Genomic DNA, 26,253 nt, shown 5'->3' with positions numbered 1-26,253 from the left:
CTAGGCCTACTCATTTTCAGTGCCCAAATAGTAGGAATTACAATTATCATCTTCCCATGTAGGAATTTCTTATGCCTTTTCTTTCCTATTTACCTTTTTTCTTGACTCATATTTGAAAGTCAAATTTTCTATTCATCTCTGATCTTTTCATCAGGAATGTTTGAAAGTCCTCTGCCTCATTAAATATCCATTTTTCCCCTGACAAATTATACTCAGTTTTGCTTGGTAAGTGATTCTTGGTTGTAATCCTAGTTTCATTACCCTCTGGAATGTCACATTCCAAACCCTCCAATCCTTTAATGTAGAAACTGCTAAATCTTATGTTATCCTGACTGTGTCTCCACGAAGTTTGAATTGTTTCTTTCTGGATGCTTGTTATATTTTCTTCTTGACCTGGGAGCTCAGGAATTTGGCTGTAATATTTCTGGGAGTTTTCATTTTGGGATCTCTTTCAGGAGGTGATTGGTGGATTTTTTCAGTTTCTATTTTACCCTCTGGTTCCTGAATATCAGGGCAATTTTCCTTTATAATTTCTTGAAAAATGACAGCTAGGCTCTTTTTTTTTGATCATGACTTTAAGGTAGTCCAGTAATTCCTAAATTATCTCTTCTTGATCTGTTTTCCAAGTCAGTTGTTTTTCCCATAAGATATTTCACATTTTCTTTTATTTTTTCATTCTTTTGATTTTTTTTATTGCTTCTTGATATCTCATGAAGTCATTAGTTTCCACTTGCCCAATTCTACTTTTTTAAGGAGTTCTTTTCTTCAGTGAATTTTTATACATCTTTTTCCATTTGGCCAATTCTGCTTTTTAAGGCAGTTTTCTCTTTATTGGATTTTTGTGCCTCTTTTACCATTTGGCCTATTCTGTTTCCTACTCTACTGGTCTGTGCTCTAGTCAGTAAGCAACCACAAGTGCTCTTTCATCCTAGAACTGTGACAAAGGTCGCCGTTCCCCTGCAGCCACAAACTCTGGTGTGCTGGTGCTCCTCTTCACTCTGGGATTGCCGCCCAGATGCAAGTATGGGTAATATAACAGAGTCTTGCACCCAGTACCAGCAGAGAAATTCCTGTAATCTTCTGACAAATTGTCCAACCCCCTTACTGTCTGTGGTCTGAGAGCTCCGGACGCAGCTGATTCTGTCACCCAAAGCCTTTCTCTATAGTTATCAATACTCATATTTGTTGATCTTAAATGCATTTAGTATTCTGTTACATTGTTGTAACACTATTTAACCATTCTATTGCTTCCAGTTTTTGTTTTTAGTTTTCTGGCAATTAACAAATAATGCTACTTTTAAAACCTTTGAACACATTCCCACAGCATGTTCTCAACAATGAAGTTATTTGATCAAAAGTTGTGATGATTATTATTATGACTTTATGATATTGCCAGATTGCTTTCCAAAATATTTCCACTAGTACTTAATTCCACCTGCAGTAAATGAGTGTACATATTGTTATGTTACCTCATCACAATTATTTTATTAACTCTGAATTGTTTTAAATTATATTCTGATATTTGTGAAGTGGCACCACCAAGCTGTTTTAATTTATATCCCTGATTAATAGCCAATTTAGGCATTTTCTCAAGTGATCACTAATAATTTGTGTCTTTTGTAAATTGTTAGTTCATACAGTTTACCTTTTTGTCTTCCAGGAACATGGAATTACTATATACATTTTTAATAATTCCTCATATGATTTAGATGTCAAGTTTTTATCTATCATATTTGCTACAAACATGACAGTTTTCTTTCTGTTGATTATATTGGGGTTTTTTGCTTAATTTATTTTAAATAGGTTTTTATTGATACCTTTTTTATATGACCTAGATTTCTTCCTATGTCCTTTCTCTTCTCCCCTACAAAGAACCATTCTGTGTAGCAAAGAACTTTTCAAAAGAAAAAGAGGAAGAAAAGAAAAACACTTGGCAAAACCAATCAGTGCATATTTTTTTTACACTTGACCTTAAATCCAGTGTTTTATATCTCCTGACCTTCCCCCTCCCCATCTCTGCAATGGAGAATGGGTTTCTTCTCATATATCTTCTTTCGGGCCAAAATTGGTCTTTATAATTTCATAGCATTTGGTTTTTGTTGTTTGGTGGGTGTTCTTTCAGTTTACTTTGTTGTAGTCATGTTTATTATTTTCCTGGCTCTGCTTACTTCACTTTGCCTGAGTTCATGTAAGTCTTTCCATGTTTGCTGTATTCCTTTGGTTTGTTTTTTCGTACAGCACAGTAACATGCCATTGTGTTCGTTTACCACAATTTGTTTTGCCATTCCCAAATTAGTGGGCATTTACTTTGTTTCCATTTCTTAGCTACTACAGACATTTAGAGCAGAACTTTTTGTTTTAGCACTCGTGTGTGTGTGTGAGCGTGTGTGCGCGCGTGTGTGTGTGTGTGAGCGTGTGTGCGCGTGTGTGTGCATGTGTGTGTGTGTGTGTGTGTGTGTGTGTTGGTATTACCTTTTTGTCAAATGCTTACCTGGGACATAACACAGGTCTCGATCACATTTATGGAAATTTTATCCATTTATTAGCATAATTACAAATTTCTGGAATGATTTTACTAATTCTTAGCTCCAGCACTAACAGTACATTAGTGTGCTTATCTTTCCACAACCCTTGTGATACTAACTATTCCCATCTTTTGTCCTCTTTACCAATTTGTGCAGTTTAATATAATCAAGTACATCTCTCTTCCCTCTGGTTCCTTGTATTTTTAATATGTGATTCATCTCTTCCTACAATTGATATAAATATATTATTCCATTTCCATTTTTTTATAATTCCTTTTTTGTATTTAATTGTCATGTGACTGAACTTACAGAGGTAATAGTGTGATATGTGTGTTCTGTATGTTTCCAGACAAATACTTGATCAGTTTTCCTAATTACATTTATTAAATAATAAATCCTTTCCCCAGTTCTTAGTTTTAATAAGTATAGAAAGCTTTCTTTTTTGGTATATACATATATGTATATATTTGTATGGATGACTGGTAGTTATAATTACTTCCAATGAACTATTTCCTGTTTTTACCTGTAACAAAATAGTTTTGATAACTACTTTGAAATATGTTTTATAGTCTGGGTATGCAAGTCTTTTGTCATCTTTCCTTTTCACCATATAACTTGACAGACCTAACTTAATCCTTATGGATGTATTTTAGCTTTTATATCCACTTTTCTTACTCAAATATAATCTTATGCTTAAAAAGATGATGATATTAATTACTGTTAGATTTGTGTCCATAGCTTGAAACCCATAGAACCAGAGTCAGAGCAGAATTTTAAGATGGCATTTATTTTCCAAATTCTAGTTTCTGTGTTTTGAATTTGTTTTAAGATTCCACATAATTATAACCTTTTTTTTTCTTTCATCAAGGCAACCAGCAGTTAGATTCCATTCATGTGACACAGTTGGAAAGAGATACAGTTCTAGTGTGTTTAGACAGTAAGTATTATTCTTGTCTTTTTTGTGAAAATTTCTGTAATTGCAAAATTTGACTGTATTGTTTCAAAAAGTTCCATGGTTACTCCATTTTAATTTGGCAGTAGTTAACTTTTTTCAGTAAAGAAATAATGGTTGTGTGGTAGTTAACTCAGAATTATCTTTATTCTCCTTAAGATGTTCATTCAACTGTCAAAAAAAAAATATTCTTTCATGCCTAAATATATTAGTTCTGTACAATTTAAAACAAAATTATTAGGAAGTAGTGGAATTTATTAAACTAGCACTGATTCCTATAAGATATTCCTTATTTGACCGGTTTCGCTAGCTATAGTAAGCCCAGTCCAAGTTAATTTAAAAATTTAGTCATCTCTATAGTAGTAAAAATATTTTAGAGAATATGTTGTAATACTTTTGTCAAATTTTAGTATTATTTACCTGAACTAGTTCATAGAATATTACCCCATGGAATCATGGAATTTGAAACTAGAAGCAGCATTTAAGATCATTTAGTCCATTGTCCTCGAGATGAGAATACTTTGGTACCCAGGTGCTGTTACTTCCAAAGGTCCTATCTTAGTTTATCATCTTGTCACAAGGAATAAGAAAAATTGAGGATTATAGAGTTGCTTTGAATGGTTGCAATAAACTCCCCTCTTTCAGTTGATAAATCAATAAACATTTATTGAAACAGCTGCTGAATACCGTATATTATACCAAACACTGGAAATATAAAGGTAAAAGGGGAAAAGTTCCTGCCCTTAAACACATCTTAACAGCATGTAAACAACTAAAGTGGCCAAATTGCCATTTTCCCCCACACTATTATATAGTGATAATTGATACTCATAAAATCCTATAAAATCATGAAATACCCTGTGAATTATCAAGGAAATTAAAATATGCTTAGAATAATTTTGGTGCTTTATATATTTCACTGTACCCTCTGTGGTAAAATGTGCTTTAAAAAACTGTAAAGCACCTGTATTATATAGAATACGGTATTAGGGAGGGGAGAAGATATAAAGTGTAGTTAACATTACTTCCTAGAGCTTATTACACAGTAGGAGAATGAATAACAAACATAGATGATTTTAATGCACAACAATCTCTGATTAGCAAGTTGCAAAACAATGCCATGTGATAATAGAGGTTCTCGCAGATGTGGATGACTTAGGGAAAGCTTCATGTAAGAGTCGGTATCTGAAGGTAAAAAGGGCTAAGTTTGGGGTCCTGAGATCTTAGTTTAAAATCCCAAACTTTGTCAAGTCATTTAACTTCCCTGGGCCTGTTTCTTCATCTGTAAAATGGAAGGGCTAGATTAGGTGACCTATCAGATTCCTTCTAATTGAACCCGTGCTCCAGACCACAAATTGTGTGACCTTGGACAAGGCTTTATTTAACTTCTCTTTGTCTCAATTTCCTCAACTTTAAAATAGTGCTAATAATAAATATTATCTGTCAAGTTTGCTGTAAGGATCAAAGGAGATAACTTTTCAAAAGCACCTAGTGTAGTGCCTGGCACATAGTAGGGGCTATATAAATGTTAGCTATTATTCTTTTTGTTATTAATTGGAGGAAATCTCTGTATTAGATCTGTAAATATAATACCTGGTTAATATCTTACTAATTAGAATCAATAAAGTACAGTCATAAATTTCTTAATTACTGAATTTTTTTTGTTTTGTAAGAGAAAAAAGGGAATTTGGGAGATTCCAGGCCCAGGAAACAAGCTTGAGTCAATCAGGCAGTAATACTACACCCAGGATTCCATAAGGCAGAAGGTGGATATTTAGCCAAAAAGTATGGTTATGGATAAATGAGAATTTGGCTTTTTAAAAAGAAGAGATGCCATAGACAAAATGGAAATTGAGCTGGCAAACTTAACGCTTAGGGGAAGTTGAGGAGTTAATGTGTATTTATTCTTAGCTCTTACTAAATTTACTAAATATCATAGTCAATTTTATTTCTTCTGCAGGTTAATATATTTTTTCTAGTTTGTGCAAATGAACTATTAATATGAGTCCACTTTGTATCAAATTATTAGTTAACTAATAATTTAATTTTGTGGGGGGAATGACCCATTTTTCTTTCTGAAAGTAGTACACAATTCAGTTGACATTAATGTTTATATGATACATTTATGAATATTCAGCTACAGAGAGTAAAATTTTTCCTATATGCTTTATAAGTAAGGAACTAATAATATATACCTTCTGTCCAAAGGAGGCATCTTAATAAAGAGTATTCTTTGTAGAAATATATATTAAGTCATACTAAAAAACAAACAGCCTGACTTTTTGCTTTTAATTAATTAAGAGAAAACGAAGGTACTTTTGACTCAGTTGTAATTACTTTACTTTATCAGGATTTTTCTGTGCACCTGCTTATTGCATATGTATCAGTTTGCATTTATTTCCATAATATTTATTCTCTGTTTGATTGTTGTGGATTTTTTTCTTTGAGGGTTTGTGAAAATTGTAAATCTTCAAGGAAAACTGAAGTCAAGCAAGAAACTGGCCTCTGAACTAAGTTTTGATTTTTGCATTGAATCTGTAGGTGAGTCAATGAGTTTTTCTGTAATATTTTTGTAGGAAGAAATGTTTTGTTCAATTAGGTTTAGGTTACTAGGTCATAGCAAATTTTTTTAAATTTCTAAATATTTTAAAATTTGAAATCATATTCCTTTGTTTCTCTTCATTGTCCCCTTTACTGCATCAAGTGAGTTATATTGAGCCCAGTTCTTTTCAATACCTTGGAGGTATTTGTGTGATGTGACAGAATATTAGCAATATTAAGGCTTTTTTATTGGCAAAATTCTGCTTGGTGTGTTTGTGATGATCAGTGATTTTAAATTCTTCTTATATTTATAAGATTTCTACTTGCCTTGAAGACAGAATAGAAGTTTTAAGACTGACAAATACAAATATGCTTACTTCATTTATCCTCATGATTGCAATGTGTCTGTATATGTTAGGGGAAGTATTTTTTCATGTTTGCTAATATTTACACAAGGTATATTATTCATCTCATAATTACACAGATGTGAAGTGTGGTACGTTAAATGGCATGCGTCTGAGAGAAGGGCCTATTGGCATTAAGATTTGTGATAACAGTTTTGTGAACTAGAATATTGACATTGCCATGAATCAGGAGGTTTGGTAGTTTCCCTTTGGGAACATGAAAAATATTTCATTTGTAACACTTCATTATATTGATATGACTGTCACAAACACTTAAGCTTTATTATTAGGTGGAAATTGTATTTGACAACAAAACTAGTCACTTGAATGTGAAGAATACCATTATCCTGTGGAAATAGCACTGATTTTGGAAACAGCTTCTGGATTCAACTCCTAGCTCTACTACCTTATTATTTGAACATCTTTGGGGTTCATTTTCCTTATATGTAAATGAAGATTTGGAATACGTTTCCATTCCAGCTCCAAACCTATAATATTATATATCTTTTCATTCAAGTCTGGGAGTTTAACCTTGACATAAATTGTATTAATCTCTTAATGGAATTTTTGAACCAAGAAAATAACTGATTGGGGGAAAGGAATCAAAGTTATCGAACTAGAAAATCTCACAGTACCATATGTTTTGATGCTAAAACAAACTATGTGATGTAATTAATGTTTTTCTAATTCCTCTGTGCTGTGTTCCATGCATGTTAATTTTAAGGCCATTTCTCTGAATCTCAATAGATAGATAGATAGATAGATTATTAGTTCCCATCTGTTATTACCAAGACTTGCCAGCATACTTCAAAATCTCTGCAAATCTGTGTATGTCCTTAATAAATTATCTCTGATTGTTATGAAATTTACATTAATATTAGAGATGCCTCCTGGCTGTAACATGGGTTGCTGGTGATGCAGTGGGTAGAGTGCTGGGCCTTTAGAGTTCTGAGTTCAGATGCTGCCCCAGATATTTACTAGCTGTGTGACCCTAGGCAAAGTCACTAAATTGCCTCCGTTTTCTCATCTGTAAAGTGAACTGGAGAAGGCAAACCACTCCAGTGTCTGCCAGACGTGACTAAAATGACTGAGTAACAACAACATCTAGGCAGCAGCGCACATGTTACTTTTGTTGTCGTTCTTATTTAAACCAAACCTATGGTTTCATTAAAAGGAACTCCCACTGCGGAAGGTTCCTCTACCAGTTCAGACTGGTACCTGTTTTGCAGTTTCAGTATTAGAGAGTTACCCAGAGCACTGAAAGGTTAAATGATTTGCCTGGGGTCACATTGGCAAGTATGAGTCATGGGTAGGATTTTAACCCGTTTCCCTGCCTTTGAGGCTGTCTCTATCCACTAATCCATTCTGCTTCTCAGTCACAATTGCCTCTAGTGACAGTGGTATTTTCTTTAAGCCACTTGTGAGTCCATCAGTTGTGATTTATTTTAAATGTTGGGCAAAATCATGCTGCTAGAATATTCTTCTTATAAAGTATCTAATTTCTATAAATAGCAGCACTATTACAAGACTTTATCTGATAACATCTTGCTTTCCTTTTCCTGTCATTTCCATTTCAGTTTGTGCAACTTTCTTATTTGCATACCCTAATTACTAAATCTCAAATCACATTATTTATCTAATTAGTTGGTAATCTATTATTGGAATCTAATTATTAAGTATTTTATATCTGTACCCTGCTTAGTGTCTTGTAGCCTATGAACAAGTTTATTTTTAAAACTTAATTTTATAAGAAAATACATAAGTTATTTTTAATAAATCACAATTTTACTTTAGTATTATATTTTTATTGTAAGATGGTATTTTCATTGTTTTACTCATTTAAAGAAATAGATATGGGTTATAAAAGATATGTAAATAATACTGATCTTAAGATCATCAAAACTTTCCTCTGGTGTAAATGAGTATGTAGGGTATATATAGTTTTGAAAACTCATATAAACTATTATCAACAAATTACTGAAGCTCAGAATTGATTAGCTTAGCTATAAAAATGTTGGGAATTAATGGTCTATACCCTGGGATTTTGCATCAAACACTAAAGGAACTTCCTAGTTCTTTTATTGAAATTGTTAGGCAAGATTGTGGAACACGGAAAATAAATAAAATAATTTAATTTAAAAAAATAAAATAAAAATAAAATTGTTAGGCACAGTTCATAATAAATTATTGTATGCTGGTTTTAGTTTTAAAATTTCATTTTCTGTTTTTTTTAGTATGCCTTCAAGACAGCGTATTAGCCTTCTGGAAACATGGAATGCAGGGTAAAAGCTTCAAGTCTGATGAAGTAAGTTTCTATCATATGTTTTCATTGATTTTCAGTGATTTAAACTTTTATGATTCGGAAGGCCTAAGGGACATTATCTGTGCTTATGTCTCTGTGTGAGTTTATTTTGTATATTCAGAGTCTACTCTGTACTGATATACATTTAAGATTGGAGAAGGAGGGCAGATTAACTGAATCATTCAGTCATCCTACCCCAATTAAAATAATTAATAAGATGATGCCTTTATAAGATGAAAATACCTTTATTCAATCAACAAGTCAATTAAAGGCATTAAACTAAATGAAATATTCATTCTCAATTTGGAAAGAGTAAATTAGAAGAAATGAAATCATGCTAGATAGGAAGTTTGGTGGGTTTGCAACCAGTGAGTGACTCAGTCATTTCTTTGGAGCCTGTATAAAATATCAAGATAGTTTGGATTCCAGCTTTCAGATGTCTGACCAACCCAGAGGAGAATCACTTGAGAAAGAATCACTTGGGGTGGAGGAGAAGAGTGTCCTCCAGCCCCTCAGTTGCCTTCCTTGACTAGCATATGAACTTCAAAGAGTCAGAAAATTGAACTTGTCATCACTATCCTAGCAGTGTCCCTAGAACAATAGTGGATACAGTGAGAGAAAGCAGTTTCAGCACTCAAGGAGCCCAGCAGAAAGCCATACTCTGTTTAAGAGAATTTCATGAAGGCCTCACCAAGGGAGCCAAAGGATTTCCATTCCAAGAGGTACCTCATGTGCTTTAAGCTTGAGCCCACTTTCCCCCAGACTTCTCTATAGGCTTATGACCCCTGAATTAGGGGGGATGTTTTATAACAGCTATTTTATAACATTCATAAATACTTATAAAAAGTTAATGAAGTCTGACTGGCTAATTAACCTCAACTGATAATCTTTGAGAGAAGCACATTGATGGGATCTAATGAAAGAAGGTTCTTATGAAAATGCAAATCTTCACTACATTCCATTTATTTGTTTTTTTAAAGTACATCATAAATCCAATATGTTGAGTTGTTTTTGACTGTCTCTCCCAGAAGTTTCATCTTCTGTTCTGTGCATTATTTCAAAAGCTTTGTTGGCGTTCTATTTACTTTTCCTCTTTTGGGAGGGATGGGAAGCATCACTGTTGTTAGCCCCCTTTCCTCTCCTACTTCTCCATACTGTCTGCTTCCAAGTAAAAAATAGCCCTTTCTTATAGTAAATAAGCAGTCAAGCAATACAGTATTTTGCCTCTCTTTGTATCCCCAGCTGAATACAGTGCTTATAACATAGGAAACATTTAATAAAAGTTTATTGACTGACTAAAGAGAACAGAAGGAAGCCTAGACTAGACAAGAAAGACAGTATTGAAAGTAACACATAGAATCTATTAGACACTTTTTTAAAATGCTTGAACATACATTAGACCTTCCTCATTTCTCTAAAAAAACTTAAAAATTTGCAACAGACCAAGTAGTAATTAAGAAATCTAATGAGAAATTACGCTTTCCACTCCTGCTATCAGCCAGAAGGCCAAAGCCAGTAGGAGAGGGGAATCTACCAGCAACAACACAAAGCTGCCTCCCAGCATGACTTAAGACTACCAAGGCTTTGTGTCCTTGGGCAGCAGCTCCAGGGGAGTGGGAGGATGGGGGGAGGTACCTTCAAAGTTCTGGAGGACAGCTCGCAGTAGCAATAGCTAGCATGGGGCCACGGAACTCAAACCAGGGACACCCCAGGTCCAAGGGCTTTTAGGTGCCAGAGAGGGCCCTGAAAGCTCAGTGGTTTGAACCTCAAATATCCAGGAGTACCTTACCCCTTAAAGTAGAAGTCAACACAGAAACCCAGGTGACCCCCAGACAAGACCAAGTAAAGCCTCATTCGGAGTATAGGAGGGCATGGAAAATGGCCCTGGCACGGACCCCAATTCAGGAACTTTTAATATGGAGAGATGGTGAATCAAAGACAACACCAACCATTATGCAAATTATTGGAAACCTAGAAATCTCTCCAAAGGAGACTAACTATAACAACCTCAAGAAGAGACTAGTGGCCTTTCTTATAATGTCTATATTAATACCTATAAGAAATGAAGCAGGAGATAAAAATTAAATAAAGCACTAGAAAATTATGGAAAAGAGAATAAATAACTTGGAAGTGATAAGACTTTCTGAAAACTATTATAAATCAACAGAAATTAATGACTTCAAGAAATAGCAGAACAGAATTAAAAGCCCAGAAAAAATAGAAGAAAATATATCTGATATCAAAGGCAACTAGCCCAAAAACCAGATCATGATTTTTTAAAAACCTCGACACCTTTATTTCAGGAAGTCATGAATGAAACTGTTGAGATCTGCTAGAATTAAAGAACAGTGTGAAGATAAAAAGAATCTGTGTATCCCCTGAAATAAACTCTAAAAGGAGAAGTCTCAGGAATGCCATAGCCAAAATCTTGAATTCCCATGTCATAGAAAAATATTGCAGGTATCTCTTAAAGAGATTGAAGTACTAACCATCCATGGTCAGGACTACACAAGACCTGGTAACTCTACTATAAGTCACAAGAGATCTTGAAACACAGTATTACAAAAGACAAAGGAAACAACTAAATACTTTGGCCTGCACAGCTGAGTATAATGCTTTGTCCAAAAAAAAAAAAAAAATTGATCCTTAATGGAATAGAGGACTTTAAAACGTTCCTGATGAAAAGATCAGAGCTAAGTAAGAATCTTGAACTAGAAAGGTAAGTGTCAAGAAAGTCCTAGACGGGTATGTATATTTGAATAATTAGAATAGAATCCTGATCTAGGGCTGACATTCAAGAATGAGAAGAAACAAATATCTCTGCAGAACCTTAATGTCTTCAAAGGGCATTAAATAAGGAAAGCAGAACTGTGGTTAAACTAGTTCTGTTCTGTTCCTGTTTTAAAACAGGAAAAAGAAGGCAGAGTAAAAGGAATACAACAGAGTAGAAAGGATAAAACAAGGGCATGGAACTTAATGTTTCTCATACTTGGGGTACGTCAGAGCAAACAGACAGGAGGGTGGGAGGAGTGGGTATTGGATAAACCTCACTCTTAACTGAAATACACAAAAGATGGTTCAATGTGCACGTATACATACAGTTTGATGTGGAAATAAGTCAGACTCATTATTCTGTGACCAGTGACATTGGCCTCATGCCTGCAATGCTTTCCTTCTTTCCTTCTGCCTCCTACTTTCCCTGGCCTTCAAAGGCTTTCCTTCCTCAATATTAGTGCCTTTCCTCTGAAATTACCTCTTACTTACCCTGTCATGTCATGTATATACCCAGCTATTTTTATCTGTCTCCTCAATAAGAGTGTGAGCTCCTTGAGAGCTTCTCTTTGTATCCCTAGCACTGGGCACTATGCTGTAAGCACTTAGTAAAAACCTTGTGGACTGACTGAAAAGAACAAAAGGAACCATAGACAAGAAAGACAATTTTGAAAGTAACATTTAAAATTTATTATATTTTTCTTAAAAAAGCAAACTATGAAATAGTTCCATGGAAAATTTTTTTGTTTTTCCATGTGTATGGAAATGCTGAGTTTATGAGTTTGGTTTTTGTTTGAGGGAGTTATTTTTTGTTATTTAACTTCAAGGGATTTTTAAAGTTTGGGGTGTTTTTCTCTCCCTCAACTCCCCGATACACGTGTGTGTGTGTGTGTGTGTGTGTGTGTGTGTGTGTGTGTGTGTGTGTAAATTCTGTTTGTCTAAAAATCAAAGAAACTAACTATGATGTAAAAGACATTAGGGCTTATGTATGTAGTCTTCTGATATTTGACACCTTTCATTCCTTATTTCTGTCACATTTTCCAATATATTTCTCACCATCCATACCTATATTCTTAGTTTTGTGTTAAAGTCATCAGTGTCAAACTGTGTGTGGATTTAATTTAGAGGGTCTTTAATGAGTTCTTTATTGAATTTCTCTCTGTTCATCAATGGACTCTTTTGCTAATACATTAAGCCACATGCTTCCGTTGAGTATTATAATATTTAATTACCAGATATCTCATGAAATTACATGCTTTGGGTATGATAAGACCACATTCACCAATTACTTTGCTTCTCCATAAAGCACCTGTGAGTCATGCTTCCATTCACAGGAAATTTCTTTCTTATAGTTTTCCTTTATAGCAAACATGACAACACTGATTATTGAACATTGTGGAGTATAGATACCCACATAAAAGTTTGTAGATGATCTAAATGATTCTTGCCATTCTCTTCCACCTTTATTGGCATTGTGCTACAGTCTCTTCAGAACTGAAAGGGGTCCCTACTCAGGACTGAGGGTAGTTTCATATTTTGATTTAATAGGTTGCTATAACCAAACAATTCATCAAGTTGCCAGCCTAATGATAAAGAGCCTCTCCATGTTTAAATAGACTGGTCTTTAAAAAGCAAATTTGAAAGGCAGCTTGGTGTAGTGGGTGGAGGGCTTGGCCAAGAATCAGGAAAACCTAGGCTAGGTTTCAGTCCTGCCTCAGATATTCACTAACTTTGTGACTCTGGGCAAGTCACAACCCCTCTGGGCTGCAGTTTTCACATCTATAAAATGAGAGGGAGGTCTTGATTATCTCTTAGATTTCATTAGCTCTAAATCTATGGTTGTATGACTTGGTCTTTTTAACACAAAATGAAATAGATAATTTAGGTTACATGAACTTGAAAGGCTTTTGCACAAGAAAAATCAGTGCAACTAAGATAAGAGAACAGTTGAATATAGAAAGTAATCTTTGCATCATATATGTGAGTCTGGTGTCTAAGACATAGGGAAATAACACAAAGATATGGTCATGAGCCATTCCCCCAAGTATAAATGATCAAAGGATATGAACAAATGATTCTCAAAAGGATGATAAACTTTTAAAATAATCATGTATTGTTACCCTAAATTACTAATAGTCAGATAAATGCCAGTTAAAACAATTCTGAAGTTTTACCTTATACCCAGCAGATTATAAGAAATGATAAAAAGATGATAATAGTCAAAATTGGGTGATCTACAGGCTATGGGGTGCTATGAATTGGAAAAGAAATTTGAAATTAAGGTTTCAAAAATAAAATGCATGACCCTTTTGGCTCAGAAATCTCTTTTCTGGGCATGTACCCTAAGGAGGTCAAAAATAGGTAGAAAGGAGTATGTGCGTGTGTCTGTGTGCACAGAATACTGCATATTCTTCCAGAAATAGTCAGTGTATTGATTGGTTTTGCTGAACTGTTTTTCTTTTTCAAATCTTACTTTTTTTATAAGAGGTCATCTAGGGGGAAGAGAAATCTATTCAGAAGTGAATATAATGTAAAAACAAAAGATACCAGTAAAATCATTTTAAAAAATGAAATAGGAGAACCAGGTGCCACTATAGTGTCACCGAAGCCAAAAGAGAGAGGGAATGGGCAGCCATGTTAGATGCTTCAAGGAACTTCCATCAGGCATTAGACTGCATAGAGCGGTTTGGTTTTTTTGTTTGCTTTTTAAAATAGCAGGTATTTGAACATGGCTATGGGCAGAGAGGAAACGAATGAAACAGTAAGATGATAATTAATGCAACAAGTTCTCAAAAAGTATAAGCGAATGGAATACGTGGGTAGAATTGATGCCTCTGCATTTCTGAGCTACTTAAAACTGAACTGCTTAGAACATGTTCCACAAAATTCTGTACACAGCCTTGTGGTCATTGCTAATTGCTTTGTGTATTCCTCTTTTCTCCCCAACAAGACTACAAACTTCTTGAGAGCAGAGACCTTGTCTTATGTATGTCTTATGTATTTCTCACAATACCTAGCAGGAATCTTAGTAAATTCTGAATTGATTTGAAAGAATTGTTGGCTTAAGTAAGTGCTTGTTGTGAAAATTTACTTACTACACTTTTCTGTTATATATGAAGAAAACTTCAGTTATGCTTTGGCGTGCTATCTAAAACTGACTCTCATTGTTAATGTTTTTTAGGTTACCCAGGAGATTTCAGATGAAACTAGAGTTTTCCGTTTGCTAGGCTCTGACAGGTAATAACTCATTTTTAAAAAATTAAAGGGATACAAATGTTTTGTTCATATAAATAAGTCTAAAACTGGAACCCATGGTATACTTAACCATTTTGGAGGAAATTTCTGATTTCCATGTTGAGATGATCTGATATTTTTAATCAGTCAATTTAGAGATCTCTTGCTGTAGAAGAGTAGCATAGCTGTTTCCACAGTGTTAGTCATGATCATTCAAAGTTAAAATTACGGTACATATCTTTGTTATGAAGATAATCAGGCCTGTCTAAGGACCAGGCTGATTAAATAGAGATCAAAATGAGCAGGTTGGCCAGTAAATGATAAATTTGGGGGTAATGGTACAAAAAAAAATAAAAAATGATACTCAGTCTCATGCACTCCCTTTCACTCTTGCAGTGACAGCAGTGGAAAGGAACACCATTTTTAGACAGTTTGTAAATATCACTTTAACTACTGGTACTCCAAGTATGAGATCTTTTCGTAAAAACCAATAAATTAATAGATACTAGAAGAAATCAAACACATCATTTTTGACTTGGAATGAGATGGCTCACAGGTTTTCCTCTTTTAGGCAAATAAAGAAGTTCATAAGAAAGATACAGAGCCAAACAAGACCTTAAGTTTTAATAGATGAGGAAACCAAGACCCATGACTTTTACAAGGTCGCCCATGTTGTAAATGGTAGAAAATAATTGGTTTCACTGTGTTTCCATAAACAGTAAGAAAAATCTTTACATAAGATAGTTGGTTCTCTCTCATAATACTAATGATGAGTGTAAGTAGGAGTATGGTAAAAGTAGATGCAGCTTATTAACCAGTAATCATTGCAAAGAATGATGAAATAAATTCACTAAAGACTTGACAAGAATCTGCGTATTTAGTCAGCATTAATTTTGATATTCAGTTTCATTGTGAAGGTGACATAAGGCAGTACAAGAAAATATGATTTGGGATCAAGAAATAAGATTTTCAAGCCTTGTAGATTACTCAGAAGCTCATATCTATATATTATGAATATTTTCTTCCAAAATATAGAAGGTATTGGACAATATCACAAAAAATGAAATTGACTGTATTATACAGGAAATAACTGCCTACTGATGTGGAAATCATATCAGAATTAGCATCCTGTGCAGTCAGTCCACTGTATATAAAGTGAAGCTAAAAATGGTTATCAAGTTAGGCTACAGAAGAGAAGAGGCTACTGCATGCAGTTACAACAGTGCCAAGTCATCCTTTTTAAATAAGAAGTTGACTCCCAAAAGTAAGAAATTGATTAGAATTAAGACCTTTACTCTCATCAGTATTTCTTAGAGAAATTTGCAAAGCTTTTGATAAAGTATCTTGCACCATTCTTGTGGAGAAAATGGAGAGACTTGAATTAGACATTATTACAGATAGATGATTCAGAACTCAAAGTATAATTGTAAAAAGTTTGGTATCACAATAGCAAAAGGTCTCCAGGGGAGTACCCAGAGATCTGTGCTTGGCTTTAGAGTGGTTAACATTGTTATCAGTGTCTTAGATAAAACTGTAGATCATTACTCAGTTGGGAGCTGGAGGGGGTAACTTCCAGCATACCAAATGACCGAGTCAGAATCTAAGAGGTTTTCTTACAGGCTAGCACATTGGGCTAAGTTTAATAAGATGAAATCAAGTAGAGATGCATATAAAATTTTGCACTGAGGTACTAAAAATTCAGCCTTACCAGCAAAAAATAGGGGCAGGACATGAGTATACAGCAGTTGTTCTGAAAAGATGTTGGGGGTTTTAATTCACTGCAAGCCCAATAAGAGTAAGTAGTGTATTGTCCTAACCAAAAAAGCTATTGTAATCTTGGGCAGCATTAAGTGGAGCGTAGCTTCTAGGGTTAGACAAGTAACAATGCCATTTAACTCTGCTCTTATCAGAGCCCACATGGAATGTTACGGTTGGTTGTGGGTTTCGAAAGGACATTACTAACCTGGAGAGTGTCCAGAAAAAGGTAACCAAGGTGGTAAAGGGCCATGAGTCCATGTCACATGTGAACTGATAGTGGGAACTGAGCAGAAAATACTTGTAGGGCAGGCACACAGCTATCTTCAGATATTTCAAGGACTATTTATTGGAGGAGTGGCTGGACCTGTTGTTATGTTTGGTCAGAAATTGGAGCCAGGGATGGAAACTGCAAAGAGGAAAGTTGCTCCCCAAAGTTCCTATAGCTTTCCTTGAAAGGTGATAGGTTTCTCCTTTTTGGACTTGAAGCAGAAGATGATCACTTGTCAAATATATTATTGTGGGAATTCTTTTTGTATGTGGATTGAACTACAGAAATGGGGAACCTGTGGCCTCAAGGCCATACATAGCCCTCTTTCGCATGTGGCCTTTTGACTAAGGCCAAGCTTTACAGAACAAATCCTTTTATTAAGGGAATTTGTTCTGTAAAGTTTGGATTCAGTCAAATGGCCACACATGAGGACCTAGAGGGACACATGGTAGTCTTGAGGCCACAGATTCCCCACCTGTGGACTAGAAGATAGTCTTTGAAGTCATTTCCTACTCCCAAAATCTAATTCTGTGAATGACCATAAAGAGAAGATTTAAAAGAATCTAAAAGCCATTGCATCTAGCAAACACAAGATCTTTGCCAACCAGAGAAACATGATAACCAATGGCAACCCCATTTTAGTATACAAACTCATTTGTAAAAGGTTATAGGGGGACAGTAGCAGAAAAAATAGGAGCTGTGGCATCTCATAGAATAGCAAAAGTCAACAGAGGAAAACAAAACATACATAGAGTATGGTGTGAGACCAGAGCATAGGCGATAGAAAAAGAGAACAGAAGGTCGTGGTGATGACAAACACATTTAAAAGGAAAAAGGCGAAGGGAAAGATGGGAGAGCAGAGAATGGAATTTGAGAAGCATGGAAGTGGAACAATTATTGGGGTGGTGAGATCTAAGTGACTCTACCTGAAACCATGAAGGTGTGAGTTAGCATGGGAGTTAAGCAGGTTGATGAACTCAGAATCTGGGGTATGCAGGGGGTACATGAACAGGAATATTGAAGTCTAATGTCTCTTGACTTCTCTGAGCCTTAGTTTCTTCCTCCATAAAATGAGGGGGTTGAACCACATGACCTTTAAAGTCTTTCCAGCTCAAAATGCAGTATCATATGTAAATGTGAGATACGTTATATTCTCTGTTCCTAATTTCAGTGATAGTCAAATGTAATCTTCTATATTTCTTTCTGTCAAGTTACCCCTCATCCTCAGAAAAGTTATTCTGTTGTGATCCGTACTTGTTCCTGCTTAGTCATAGCTTAGAGAAACAGGTTAAGGGAGAAAGGTAATGGTAATACTCTGTGAGCATCAGTACTTTCATTATGGTGCCACTGTTTTCCTACTGCCTTGAGAATTAGTCCAAGTAAGAGATCTCTTCAGATGAATTGGGCCTCTTTCACTGATTCTCCCAGCTAGGCACTATGTAATTTTAGTATTATATAATTTTCTGTTTCTGTTAAAGAATGAGCAAAACTCTGATGCTTCTGGTTTTTAAAAGAAAATTTTATTGATATGTTTAGACTTGCATTGCCTAAAATTGCCCCCTCTATACTTTCTTTGTCCTTCCCAAAGCCATTCCATATAGCAAAGATTTCTGATTCCTTAAGATCAGATATTGTCAGACTGTTCTATAAAGAATTTTAAAGCTTTTAAGGAAGTGAATTTAAAGCCAAGTACGATTCCCCTTCTGTATTCCTTCTGTAGTCTTATGAGAATGTGAACTATGAGATGAATTTCTAGTGCACTGTTATTATTTGAAGCATGCAATACGTGCTTTTACTTCTAAACAGTTCTTTTGTTTTGTTTCGGTTTAATTGCAGGGTTGTCGTTTTGGAAAGTAGGCCAACAGAAAACCCTACAGCACACAGCAATCTCTACATTTTGGCTGGCCATGAAAATAGTTACTGAGCAACACCCGCAGAAATGACAAGAAAATGAAAATGGCCCCGTATGAAAATGCCTTCAAGGAAATGAAATACAAACTGAAATATTTCTTTCTTTCTTTCTTGTAGGTGACATCTCAGTGATCTGTATGTTAGGGTAGGATTCAGTACTTTCTGTAGCTGGAAACAGCTATTATATCTCTTGCCACTATGTGGTGGTTATATAAAGTTTGCTTAATAAAAGCTATGAGACAAATAGTCTTCTTAGTTCCTGGAAGTTCAGTTTAAAAAAATAATAATAATATTTGCAACCAAGGTGCCATATCATTTTAAAATAACTCGTGATTGTCTCTAGAGTGGTTTTAGCACTGACAATTCTTGCATTTGAATGTGGTCTTATTCTTTCTTAACGAATATGATTTTGTAGGAATTATCCCCCAATCTCTTGACTTTTTAAATCAGCCATTCTGTGTTTTTGTAAAATAGAATATTTAATTCTTATTTATTAATCTGCTGCTAGAATGGTGTAATGTACCTAACTTTTAGTAAAGGATGGTTGCAAAGCAGCTTAAAATTTTTTACAGTTGTATAAAGAAAGGGTTTTTTTTTCCTAGGTTTAGTGCTTTGTTAGGAGTTATGGGTAGCATATCAATTTGTTGGGTTTTTTCCTGTTTAATTGCAGTTTTATACAACAAAAAAGTATTTTGTAATACAGTTTCATGCAGATTGCCTTTTAAAAGGGAGCTTCATCATCAAACTAATAATGTTTGTAGGGGCATGTAGCGATGTAATGATGGTGAGTGATTGAAGTATTGTTAGAAAAGGGTGTGTGTGTGTGTGTGTGTGTGTGACTGTATCATAGAAGTGTCTTCATGACAAGAGGTAGCATTTCTTTTTACGTTATTGATAATAACTCATGAGAAATTAATCTTTATGCACATCTAGCCATTCCAAATGTAGGAGGGAAAATATTTAACTATTTATGACACATATTTTATTTATACTATGCCAGAAGGAATACCTATAAAGTAACTATGCATGTATCTTGGGGTTTTCATTTATGCATGTGGTTGTTCATTTGGGATAAGGTAAAAAAAGAAAAAAATGCCTTTAAGTGCCAGATAATTCCTGATGGGATAGTATAAATACATATTATGAGAAACAGTATTCTGAAGATAATTAAACTGAGAGTCATTCTTTTTAAATTTTTTTTCCCTCTACCATCTTACTATGCCACATTAAAGTTATATTGGTTCTAGTTGTCTGTATTAATTTACTTAGCATTGATAGTATTATACACAGTACACAGAAAAGATTTTTCTCCACAAAACTTGGTTTCATTTGACCTGAATTAACCTGCGGGAACCTTATTTACATATAAAAAAACTTCTCTGAAAAACATGCTGGAGTTTTCCTTATATTTCTTACATTGACTTGAACTTTTTTCCCCCCTAAATGTAAATGTTTCCACTCCTTGGTCATTTTCACCAGAAAATATGGTAACTAATCTTTCAGTCCAATCCCCAAACTTTTAATCAGTGCCTAGTGTCTAATAAATGGTGTCAACAAACTAGTTGCAGAGCTTCCGACAGGTAACAGCACCCACGGTTGCACCGAAGAACTGAAGAGTGCTGCCATGACACTGATGCTACTGCCCAGAAACGGGCGAGGAATCTAACAGCACCAAATGGAACATGTTGGGTCAGTCAGCATTGTCCATGGGAATGATATTACAAAGAAATGGTTTACCAAAATGTTGCAGGGTTCTGTGATCTCACAGTGCAATAGGATGTTAACGTAAAGTGTTCTTACAAAATGATGTTGTTTGGGGTATACTTACATGAAGCAACCCAACAAGCTTTTAAGCAGCTACTCTGTGCTACTCTGTGCACTGTGTATGTAATGCTGCATGTATGTGACAATAATGTTCCATCAGCCGGTAACTTTATCCACTCCACCCCATTAATTCCCTGTCAAAGCCATGCTTAACCAGAGAAGGGGGGGCCTGAAGGGCAGTGTGGAGATACGGCACGGGACTATCATGTTTGGTAATTAAGAAATAATTGGTCACTTTGGAAGACAATTTCACTTTAGTGGTGATGTCAGAAGCCAGATTGCAAAGGGCTGAGAAGTGAGGAAAGAAAATGGAGACTACACGAATACGTAACTTTTTCTGTGAGTTTGATTGGGAAAGGGAGGAGAAATATAGGGTGATAGTTTGAGGGGATGGTGGTGTCTAGTGAAGATTTTTCTTTTTAAGAATGAGGGACACTTGAATCAGGAGGAGTGTCTCTTCTTCCCTCCCACTCCCTCCCTCTCTCCCTTCCTTCCCTCTTTCCCCCTTCCCCCTTTATTTCTGTCTCTTAACTTTTCTGGATTCCTTCAAGATTTCTCAAATCTCAGGAGTCCGTGGTATTTGCTAGTGTCTTCCCCTCTGATATTAACTTTCACCTACTCTGTATCTATCTTGTATGTACCTACTTATTTTCATGTTATTTTTCTCATTAAAATATTAGCTCCTTGAAGATGGGAGTTCTTTTGCTTTTCTTTGTTTTTCCTATGTTTAGTATAGTATACTGGTAGGTGCTTAATAAATGTGGGTTGGCTGACTGACTAAAATAAGAGGTTTGAATGTGATGATTTTTAGTCTTCTCCAGCTATAATATTTCTTGGTCATTTTATCCAGCGAGGATTTTACCATTTTACCAATGAGGCTGAAACTTACAGACCAAATGCTGGGTCACAAACCTAGTTCTCCACTACTACAATGCTTTTACCCTATGTCAGACTCTTCCTTTTGCTTACTGTATGGGTTTAAGCCAAAGACAGTCATTTAAGCTCCAGGGCCTTCCAAGTAATTCTACAGGGTCAGATTGGGGAGATAAAGGAAATGAGCTGAAGTCTATGTAGTATCCCCTCTGTGTTCATTTTCCCCCGCTTGAACTCACTGGTAGGTTGGGTCCCCTTAGGGGCAGCTGCTACTTCAGGTTCTAGGAATAACCCTGTGGGTGATGATATTATCACAATAACTCATGAGCCCCATATATGCAGCCTCCCAAATATCCAGTAGATTCTTTTAGGATTTAGAAAAGGCATTTATTCAAATGGCATAACAGTTTAAAAAAAATTTTTTTCAAAAGAAAGAGAAACTTGGTAAGACTCTTTGACATATGTACAGAGTCTGTGGGCAGAATAGGCAAAAACTTAAAAGTCCAGTAATGGTAAGGCCCATGTGTAGGGAACATATATGCCCAAGGCAGCTCATTACTCCTCACTGGCAGGGCCTTCATGTTCCCTTTCCCCGGAGAATATTCATGAAACTTATTGTGTAAATCTCAGTGGTAGATGAGTTGCCCATTGCTAAGCTGTCTGACTTCCTGTAGCAAGGCATCAGCTAGGCTTAGTCGCTTTGGGTGATAGTATCTCCACTGCAAGCTGGCTGGGCAAAATTGCTCAGTGACTGGGCTGTCTGCCTCCTCATCAGAGACACATTCTGCTGCATGGATCAGTCCATTGGATCCCCTTGACTTGCTTTTCCATGAGCTGCTGAAGTCTCTTCACACCTCCAGCCTCAGGTTCATTTCTTCCTACTAGGGTATCCCAGTGCTCTCTTTTCAAGTGGAGCGCTATTGTGCTCTTTTGGAAAGGGCTGGGATCTTTAGCTTAGGACTGGCAAAAAAAAAAAATCTCCAATTCTCTTCCCTTAGGGCCTCAACTCTTGAGTCTGTCCCCTCCTAGGTAGGAGAGGTCTGCCTCTTTTTGACAGTTAGTTATGTTCAGAGCTGTTTTCTCAGGCAAGTATCCTCTCATCCCACCCCCAGCTTTTTTGTGACCATGTATTTATATTTCCTAGATTCCTTTTGAGTCATGTAAATAAGTGGCTGAAAATCAAGGTAGTGAGCAGTCTATGCCATGGGGTTAATAAGTTCATTGCCTTTTTAAACATAATTGAGCAATTCAAAGCCTCAGACCCCTTCTAAGTGAGCTCAAGGAGGAAAGGGCATTTTTTTGTTACTGGATTGTTCTTTCATAGTGATTACTCTGAGATGTTCGCTGCTGAGGAAGAAGTATCTGTGGTCCCAATGAGAACCTCTTTGTGTATTCCTGACTTCCTAAGCATAACAGGATCCATTATCTTTTAGGTACCTATCAAGGAAACAAATACTGCATTAAAAGAAAGTCAAAACACTCCACCCCATTTCCCTGTTGGGAAAGCTTCTCAATTGGCTTCATTAGCCAATATCAACCACATACCTATTCTCATGTGGATGTTGTAAGGGAAATTAATGTAATGTTACTGAATCACAATACAGAAAGGAACTAAGGGTGAAATAAAAGCAGCTTACAAAATCCCATGGTAGGGGATGGGGTTCTGTAACAAGAGGAGAACTTGGTGTAGGTTTAACCTCCAGGTATTTGAAGACTCCTGACAGAATGTTGTACCTCCTTGGACAAAATCCTGGGTCTAATGGTGTAGCATTGAAAGAACATGGACCCAGAGAGATTGCATAGCAAATGGATGTTTGTTTTTCATGCTTTGCTTGCATGTCTCTCATTTCTCTTCCCAGTTTTTCCTCCACCTCTCTAACTAGATTTTCAAAATTCTTTTTGAGCTCTTCCATGGCCTGAGCCCATTGAATATTTATTTTGGATGTTTGGAATACAGAAGCCTTGACTTCTGTGTCTTTCCCTGATGGTAAGCATTGTTCTTCCTCATCAGAAAGGAAGGGAGGAAATAACCTGTTCACCAAGAAAGTAACCTTCTATAGTGTTGTTTTTTTTTTTCCCCCTTTTCTGGGCATTTTCCCAGCCAGTGACTTGACTTCTGAATATTCTCTTCACACCCACTTCACCTCCACATCCGCCCAGCCAGCGCTTGGGGTCTGAGATTCAAATGCTCCTTCCCAGCCTCAAGGCTTTGGGCAGGGGCGGGGCTGCTATTCAATGTGAGATTAAGTTCAGGTGCTCAGGTGGGGGCAGGGCTGCCTCACAGGCTCAGTTCCCTCAGGGGGTTTATGTGGAGACCTTCAACAATGGATCCAGGCTGCTGCCTGCTTGGGGAGCCCTGGTCTGCTGCCGCCTCCGCTGCTGCCTCCCGAGGGGGCCTGAGTTATGGGGGCACCCCACTCCCCTCTCGGCAAGCCTAGAAGACCCTCTCACCAACCTTTGGGGCCCATGGGTGGAGGGACCCGCGCGGCCGCTGGAGATTCTGTCCCTGAAGCCTGCTCGGATCCGCTCCTCTCAGTGCCGCACAGCCAAGGCAGTGCTGGGCTCAGCTCCGGGTCCAGGGCGCGACGGACCTTTTGTGAGAGGTTTTCAGGGCTCTCTGGAACAGAAATCTTGTCTGCTCCGTTGTTCTGTGGCTTCTGCTGCTCCAGAATTTGTTGGGAATTCTTTTTTACAGGTATTTTATGGGCTGTGGGTTCGGAGCTAGTGTATGTGTGTCTTTCTGTTCCACCATCTTGGCTCCACCCCTACATAGCAAATGGGAAAAGAAAAAAAACAATCAACGTTTGGAAGGTAGAGGTTAGAATTAGACCACATGGTCAAAGACAAAGGAAAAATTCTACAACAGAACAAATGTTTTTATCTTCATTTTCTCACACAAAAGCTGCTACTTCCAAGAGTGAGGCATAACAGAAAAAAGGGAGGAGGGAACAGAATCTACAAGGCAATAATGTAAAAATAATGTTTAGAAAAAGGAACTCAGACTTGGTGATTCAGAAGCTTTAATTCCACGAAGAAGCCAAGGCAGGAACAAATTATAAACCCCATGAATCAAAGCAAAAATTTAGAACAGACCAAGAAGAGTTAATGAAGAGAGCAAGATAAATCTTTTATTAGGGGAAAAAAAAAACAAAATAGAAAAAAAAAGTGGAGATTGAATTTACTTCAGAGGGGGAGAAAAGAGAAAAAGGGAGAATTAGATAAGCAAATAAAAGGGGGGAAATTGATCACTTCCTATCTTATGAATAAGAAAAGGGTTGACAAATAGGAATAAGAGTTGAGGGGAAGAAGGCCTATCGGAAAAACAGTCCTCAGCAGAGAATAACATCCTTCGAAATACATTTACAAAATAGAAAATGGATATTAACAAACTAAAAATGTATTTAAAAATTAGAAACCCAACAAATAAACATCCCAAGATAAGCACAAAAGAAGAGAATGTTGAAAATTAGAGGATAAGTAGATAAATGAGAAACCGAAAATAATATAGAAACGATAAAACTAAAAGTGGTTTCTTCGAAAAGACTAGCAAGATTGATAAGCCTTTCACCAGCCTAATTAAAGAGGAAAGAAAATCCAACAAAAGAGCACACAAACAAGGTGAAATAACAGATAAAAGAATCATGAGAACTTAACTGTGCGGTTACATCCTAACAAAACTGAACACAAAAGAAATAAATTACCTTTTAAAATATAAAATACCCAAAAAAGCAGAAGACCAAATAAACAATCCAGTTTCAGGACAATAGAACTAGGTGTAAAGTGACTACAAAAGGAAGAAACTTCAAGACTTAATAGAGTCACAAGATTCTATCAAACTTTTAAAGAAAAATGCCAATGAGAAAATGCTCTGCCAAACTCCATTTAAGAGGCAAATGTAGTCCTAGTACATAAACCAGGGAAGGATAAAGTAAGTAAGGAGAACTACAGGTGAACATCATTAATTAATGTTCATTCATAATTGTTCAATAAATAATTGTCAGACTGTATCAATTCATCCAATTAGTTACTCATTATGAGCAAGTCATTATGAGTTAAACCATGGGTGCAACGATGGTTGAATAAATACAAGAGAAAAGCAAGGCTGCCTATTCTCCCCACTATTATTTGATTTAGTTCTAATATAGAACTGTGACATGTGATTGAATAACAATGAGACGAGAAAGAAATTAAAGGCATAAAGATAGGCAAAGATGAGGCAAAACTATTATTTGCTGATTACTTAGGAAATCTTGGGAATAAGCAAAGATGCTATTTGAGACAATGGCTTCAGCAAAGTTGTAGACCATGGGGAAAAACTCAGAAAAATCAACAGCTAATTTGGTGTTTCAGATTTTTTTCTCTACTTCCTCTTTTGATAAAAAATTTTTTTAACAACTTTGTTATATGGAGTGATTTTCTGGGAGGGGAAGGGATGGGGAACAAGGAATTAGGCAATGTAAAAATAAGATATAAATAAAAATTTATTTTAAAAAATCAGGAAAATAGGGGAAATTTTTCTGACATCCTGCTATTGTTGTAAAGGAAGAAGACGGGGAAAAAAATTAGACCTTGTTGGGGCAGGGGTGGAGGAAAATTGTAACAGAGATTATCTTTGATCATACAGGCAGCAGGGAGACCCTGGAGTTTATTAAGTAGGGGAGTCATCTAGTCAAATATGCACTTAAGGAAAATCAACTTTGGTGGAATTGTAGGATATACTAGAGAAGGAAAAACTTGGGGAAGGGAGACCAGTTTGCAATAATCTAGGCCAGAAATGATGAGGGCCCAAACTAAGGTGGTAGCTCCATAAGTAAAAAGAAAGGATTGGATTTAAGAGACATGGAGATGGCTGAGATAGAAAAGAAAAGATTTGACACGTGATTGAAAAT

The 26,253-nt window shown here is 36.1% G+C and overlaps 1 protein-coding gene across 3 annotated transcripts in view; it reads left to right on the top strand.

Annotated features, from left to right (window-relative positions):
• The window catches only part of MAP4K5 (mitogen-activated protein kinase kinase kinase kinase 5), a 164,968-nt gene extending 145,055 nt beyond the window's left edge, over positions 1 to 19,913 (top strand). For all 3 annotated transcript variants that reach the window (XM_072629792.1, XM_072629794.1, XM_072629793.1), the window contains 5 exons: positions 3,394 to 3,462; positions 5,926 to 6,018; positions 8,657 to 8,727; positions 14,678 to 14,733; positions 18,593 to 19,913. In XM_072629792.1, coding sequence (XP_072485893.1) covers positions 3,394 to 3,462; positions 5,926 to 6,018; positions 8,657 to 8,727; positions 14,678 to 14,733; positions 18,593 to 18,680 — 377 coding nt within the window. In that variant the 3' untranslated portion in view covers positions 18,681 to 19,913. The remainder of the gene's footprint in view (positions 1 to 3,393; positions 3,463 to 5,925; positions 6,019 to 8,656; positions 8,728 to 14,677; positions 14,734 to 18,592) is intronic.
• Positions 19,914 to 26,253: the final 6,340 nt, after the last annotated feature.

This window comes from Notamacropus eugenii, chromosome 1 (assembly GCF_028372415.1).
Source record: "Notamacropus eugenii isolate mMacEug1 chromosome 1, mMacEug1.pri_v2, whole genome shotgun sequence".
In the NCBI taxonomy this organism is placed as follows: Eukaryota; Metazoa; Chordata; class Mammalia; order Diprotodontia; family Macropodidae; genus Notamacropus; species Notamacropus eugenii.
The sequence above is the reverse complement of the archived record's forward strand: the minus strand, read 5'-3'. Positions and strand labels throughout refer to the sequence as shown.